At 58.3% G+C, this 5,938-nt stretch overlaps 1 protein-coding gene across 1 annotated transcript; it reads left to right on the top strand.

Moving 5' to 3' along the window:
- The first annotated feature begins 2,697 nt into the window (after nucleotides 1-2,697).
- Nucleotides 2,698-5,383, top strand: TFF2 (trefoil factor 2). The gene is made up of 4 exons (XM_059164796.1): nucleotides 2,698-2,859; nucleotides 3,550-3,699; nucleotides 4,350-4,496; nucleotides 5,215-5,383. Exons 1-4 carry the CDS (start codon nucleotides 2,781-2,783, stop codon nucleotides 5,226-5,228), a joined length of 390 nt encoding a protein of 129 aa, XP_059020779.1. The 5' UTR covers nucleotides 2,698-2,780; the 3' UTR covers nucleotides 5,229-5,383.
- The last annotated feature ends 555 nt before the right edge of the window (nucleotides 5,384-5,938 follow it).

Raw genomic sequence — 5,938 nt, 5'->3', positions numbered from 1 at the left:
CATCCGTTAAGGTCTTGATGCCCAGTGTGGTTGTATTTGGGAGGTAGTTATGGTTAGGTGAGGTCATGAGGAAGGAATCCTCATAGTGGGACACCAGAGAACTTATTCTCTCTCTCTCTCTCTCTCTCTCCCTCTTTCTCCACCAGGTGACGACACAGTGAAAAAGTGGCATCTGCAGACCAGGTGGAGGGCCCTCCCCTGAACCAGACCACGTGAGGAAACTTATCTTGCAGTTCCAGCCTTTAGAAGTATTTAAGGCACCCTGTCTGTGGCATTCTGATGTGGCTGCGCAAGCCAACAGAGACACGACATGGCCTTCTGTGTCCCTGCTGATGACCAACATGGCCAACAAACCTACTTCCCCATGACTGTCAGAGCTCAGATGATTGCTGCCACACTACTTGTCTCCCCTCCAAAGAGCACGTTCTTTTCTGGAAGCTTCTGCCACCTGCTCTTATCTTCATGGGCAGCTAAGTCTTTGCCTAAAATGCCAGAGAGACCACCACTCATGTTTCTGGAGCACCCTCTTCTCCGGGACCCTAGCCTGAAAATCCCCTGCCTCCATGGCTTCTAATTCCAGCCTCTGTCCCCACGGCCTGGTGAGCCTGCCTGCTCAGTGTGGTCGCCCTGCCGGGCTGTGGTCCAGGCAGAGCTCAGGGTGACCGAGGGACGCCTGCCTTGCTTCATCCCTTCAGCTGCCTTGGTCTGTTGCTCGGCGTCTGAACATTCTCTGTCCCATAGATCCAGTGACTCAATGCCAGGGAGGGAGAGTCTGGTCCCAGCTTCTCCATCATAGTCAGAAGCAGAGGTCCACACAGGTAATGTCTGAGAAAGTTCCCATTTGTGGATTTCTGTCTTCTCTGTGAACTGATAGAAAACATCACCCCCAGAGTTGGGAGGGAGGAAGGCGCGGGCGTGATGGTGCTCGCAGAGGGGAAGAGAGGCTCTGAGGCAGTGGGGGGCCTTAGCATTTGAAGAACAGGTGTCACGGGAGTACCATAGAAAATGTTAGATGCTTAGGACATCCAGAACAGAAAGGACATTAGCAAGTCTTCTTTCTGAGTAGAGGCTGAGTTCCAAGTGTGGTCACGGGAGACACGCGGCGACTTGGCGAAGGGATGGATGCTTCTAGAGATGAGGAGGAAATGGAAACCAGGTGACATGAATTTGGATGAGCCATTCATTGGGATGCTGAAGCCATCCAGGAGGTCACCAAGTGGTGGCGTGATGAGGGACACAGTGAGTTCAGTGCTCAAATCCTGAACAGAGTGATAGGCTGAAGGTCGGGAGATGACAAGAGGGCAGCGGCATCGGAAGTGGTCTAGTACACAGCCTGCATCTCTGAGGAGTGTGGCTTTGCATGCATGTGGAGACAGTGGGGCACAAGGCCAGTGCCCACCCACCCTGGCCGGTGACGGGCATGTGGCCACCCAGCAGGGCCGCGAGGGTTGTGCTGTGCATGTTTCCGCGTTCGGGGGTGGAGGGTCACGGATGTGGGAGACGGTGCGTCCATTGTCATGATCTGCCCACAGCTCCAAGTCACCTGTCTTGAAGGAAGCAGCGTGCCTGGGGGACGCTCCTGGGAGGAGCACAAGAGAAATGCGTCTGGGAGGCACAGGTTTCTGCAGGCGCCAGGAGGGGTTGCAGGGAGAGACATCAGGGACTCAGCGTGGATGAAGAGGTTCTGCAGGTCTTCTGGAAGGGTCAGGATGGGGGCATTGGGAGGAAGCGGGTAGCGGGTCAGGGAGAGGAAGCAGGGTGGGGAGGCAGTGGTCACACAGACCCTTTGTCTTGTGGGTGACCAAGGGTGGTGGAGACACAGGATGGGGAAAGTTGACTTTCCAAGGTTTCAAGGAACCCGGTGGCTTCCCAGTGGGTCAGGGACCTGGACTGGAGGGGCTGGAGTGGGTCAGGCAGAAGCTTTCTGGACCCCGAGAACATTGGGTTTTGGATTCTGTGCCTCTCTGGGTCCCTGGCGGCTCAACCCACGATTCACTGATGGGGCCCCTCCTTCAAGACCTCAGGGGCTCGTGGCTCCTCTCAGCCCCAAATCTTCCCTCTTTGTCCCTTGGGGTGCCTCTCTCTCCCCCGTCTCCTCTCCCTCCATCCGATCCGTGGGCTCTTCCCTGGACCATGGCTCCCCCCCACATGAGGGCAGGCTTAGGTCTTTAGGAAACACACGGGGCTCCCATGGAGGAAAAACAGGCATTTCGGGGGTTGCTGAAAGGATCTTGTGATTTTTACCCATCAGCCTCAAGCCCATGGAGCCCAGGGGACACAGAAGACCGGAGCCTGGCAGAGGCATCCACACCGACCTTGAAGTATGGTCTTTTCTACGCCGTGGGCTGGCCTGGTCATTTTCCCCAGTAACCTTGGGTCTAATATTTAAAAAAAAAAAAAATCATGTGATAACCACTTACTTTATCAGGAGACATACCTGACTTATCCCTTCCTGGGTGTGACCCTGGGGTGGGGGGTGCCCAGTGCCAGAGGTGCATGTGGCCTCTTTTCCACGTTGGCGCCCTCGCTCGACCTGGCTCCCGGCCCCGGGGCAACGTGGGAGCCCCTGCCGGAAGCCTTGCCTGCACGCACAGCCGCTCGGTCTCTGCCCAGTGACCTATCTCAGCTCCTGTTCCCAACAAAGGACCCGAGGGGTTGGTGCCACAGGGGACAGAGAAAAGCTATTTGCACTTGCTGAGCAAACAGAGAGGCTGTTATAAAACAGCTGATGGCAGCGGGCGGTGCACATTCTGTAGGCGGCCCCGGCGCGCGGCGTGGACATGGGATCTCCAAGCGTCCAGCTCCTGGCTGTGCTCCTTGTCCTGGGGCTGTGTGCCCTGGCGGGGGCCCAGAAACCTTGTAAGTGACCGCCCACATGTCCCCCTGTGCAGCCCAGCGTCCTTGACCGGGCAACAGAGCATTCGGGCCCACGAGCTGGGAGAAGCTCCAAATGCCATGGGGGTACGCCAGTCCCTCGGCCTTGGTGCATCTCCGCTCTTATTTTCCTCAAAGCCACGGGGTGAAATGACGGGCTCACTGGGGGCAGAAGTAGCTGAAAAGGCATCCTAAGCTCTGCGATGGGGCTGATTGCCCTCGTGCATCCTTTCCTGCCGTTGAGGAGGGACTCCCAGGGCTGTGTGAGACCTCCAGAAAGGCCTCCTTCCCAGAGAGGTCAGAGTGACCACAGGTGCTGCGTGGCTGGCTGGGGAGAGGGGCCGGGGCAGGAGGCCCCCAGGGCATCTGGAACCCACCCTGATTACCTCCCATCTCGACTTTCCTGAGGTCCACGGTCCACTGTCTTTGCTGAAGTTTTCTTTTCTTTCCTTTTCTCTTCTCTTCTCTTCTTTCTTTCTTCCTTCTCTTTTTTTTAACTAATAACTTCTGCAAAGCCCTGTTTGTCCCTCAGGACATTGCATAGTTCAAATCCGGGCGAGATGAGACGTCGCCGTTTCCCCGTGTGGCCGCAGGACCCGAGGAGGGGTCTGAGCGCGCCCCCGAGAGCAGGCAGGGGGCATGCGAGGGGACAGGTTGACAAGGCTCTCTCCGCAGCCCCCTGCCGGTGCTCTCGGATCGCAGCGGAAAACAGGAAGAACTGCGGCTTCCCGGGCATCACCCCCGACACGTGCTTCAACATGGGCTGCTGCTTCGACTCCAAAGTCCCCAATGTGCCCTGGTGTTTCCACCCGCTCCCGAAGCAAGGTAACCAGCCAGGGAGCTGCCCGTCTTCCCGCCCCCGCCCCAGCCAGCCAGAAGGGAAGAGACAGCGGTCCCTGGCCCACTGTCCACACCTAGAGCCCCAGGTGTGGTTCAGTTAAGACTTCTGGAACTTTCCTCCGAGAATGAGGTTTACAGCCATGCACGTTCACGAGGTGGAAGGTCATTCATGCCTAGGTGCGCACAGAAGAAAGTGTGGGTGCGCAGCACTCTGTGGGGGTGGGGCTCGGTACCCACAGCCACCAGTGCTGTGGGTCACAGGCTCCTGGGCTCTGAAAGGGGCAAGACAGATGGCTGGTCACTAGGTAGGGCCCTTTCTCTGGTGGATGCATGGCTGGCTTTCAGGGCGCTCGCTGCCCCTTCTCATCAGGGTACCGCGATCACCCATTTTGCAGATGGGAATGTCAGGTCCAGAGAGGTAAGCTGAGTTTCCCAAAGCCCCGGAACATGGGACCTGTGGCATCTGTGCAGATTCACGGGCAGCCAGCCCTTAGACGGTCCCTGGGGCTCGTGGTCAAGCAGCCCCTCACGACACAGGGAGGCTGACACCCGGTGGCGTCCCCGCGAGTGGGCGGGCAGAGATGCCGCAGGTTCCGGAGCTGCCCTCATTGAGAGTCCGTGGTGCTGCTTTCCAGAGTCGGAGCAGTGTGTGATGGAAGTGTCAACCCGGAGGGACTGCGGGTACCCGGGCATCAGCCCCGAGGAGTGTGCATCTCGAAAGTGCTGTTTTTCCGACAACATCGTCGAAGTGCCCTGGTGTTTCTTCCCCATCCCCGTGGAAGGTAACGTCCTGCAGGACGGCGGCTGAGAGCCTGGGCTACGGCCCCTGAGCCCATCTCAGGAGAAGGCCGCTCTGAGGGGTTCTCTCCACGGTGACGGCTGCTCTTGGGGGTGCCGACAGCTGCTGGCATTCCTGTGGTGGCTTGTGTGATGGCCGCAGAGAGCAAGTCAGCTTAGGCGCACGCCCGGATCCCGGCCCGGCTGGTGGCCCCGCCTAAGTGACTGCCGTGGGTCGACCGTGCCCCCGAGGGTCACACGCTGTGCCGGGCGCTGGGGGCAGACGGGGACTTCTCCCGTGGGCCTCGCTGGGGACCTGGGAACATGAGGGACAAGTTCTGCCCACGACGGCCTGCTCAGGGCCACCCTTGCGGGGGGTTGGGGGTGGTCTGGTCCTCCCCTCTCCTGTAGCCACAGTGCATGTCCTGACTCCGAGATGTCAGCACCAAGGAAAGCTCCAGCATGTCCCCCAAGACGGGCAGCGTGCCCGTGCCCCTGCCGATGCTTTCCCTTCCCCGTTTCAGAACATCGGGGGGAGCCAAAGAGCTTGCCCTTTGTTTGGACACTTGTGAGCGATTTTTGTGGGACCTAAGGGTCTCTCTGAACAACTGCAGTTACACCCCTGAAAAGTGCCCCCCCCAGGAGGGCAGACTCAGGGCCTGTCAGCGCAGACTCCCTCGGCCCCCGACGCTGTCGCCCACCACTGGCATTTCACACTTCTAGATTGCCATTATTAGGAGGAACCCCTTCCGAGAACCCACCAGGCTCCACGGGTGTTTGGAAATGAAGACTTGCCGCCGCGTCTCATGTCTGCAGACTTCCTGGCTTTCCTTCATCTGCGTTTTATCCTGGTTCAACAGTTTCTTCAAATAAAGAAAACCCTTAAAATCTGCTGAGTTTCCTTTTGGCTTCATTGATATGGAGGTGGAGAGACGGAAGGAGAGAGGGAGTGTGTGAGTGTGTACAGGTGTGAGTGTGTACAGGTGTGAGTGTGTACAGGTGTGGGTGTGTACAGGTATGTGTACAGGTGTGAGTGTGTACAGGTGTGAGTGTACAGGTGTGGTGTGTGAGCGGGGGGAGGGGAGAACTCATCTAGCAGGTGCACCCCCGGAGCAGCGAGAGGGAGTGGCGGACCCACGACCACTCCCAACCCAACCATTTGTACAGAAACTCAAACGACTTTGCCCCTGAACACCTCTTGGAGCAAGGCCTGATTTCAGATCGCAGTTACAAAATCGCCTCGCCGTTCCCAAATACAGCCCAGACCATGGCTTTTGCGGGACGGCAGGCCACCATCCTCCGTCCTCGCAGGGGTGAGGCAGGGTGGACTCCGACGTTTCCCGCCTTCCACTCGAGAGCAGCTGTGTCGTGCCAAAGTCTTGGCCCTAAGAGAAGGCTGCCACTGCCACCGAGACCAGGCCGGCCTGGGGGAGGGTTTTGGCACTAA

This window comes from Mustela lutreola, chromosome 2 (genome assembly GCF_030435805.1).
Source record: "Mustela lutreola isolate mMusLut2 chromosome 2, mMusLut2.pri, whole genome shotgun sequence".
Classification (NCBI taxonomy): Eukaryota; Metazoa; Chordata; class Mammalia; order Carnivora; family Mustelidae; genus Mustela; species Mustela lutreola.
Note: the sequence above shows the minus strand (reverse complement) of the source record. Positions and strands in the feature narration are given on the sequence as shown.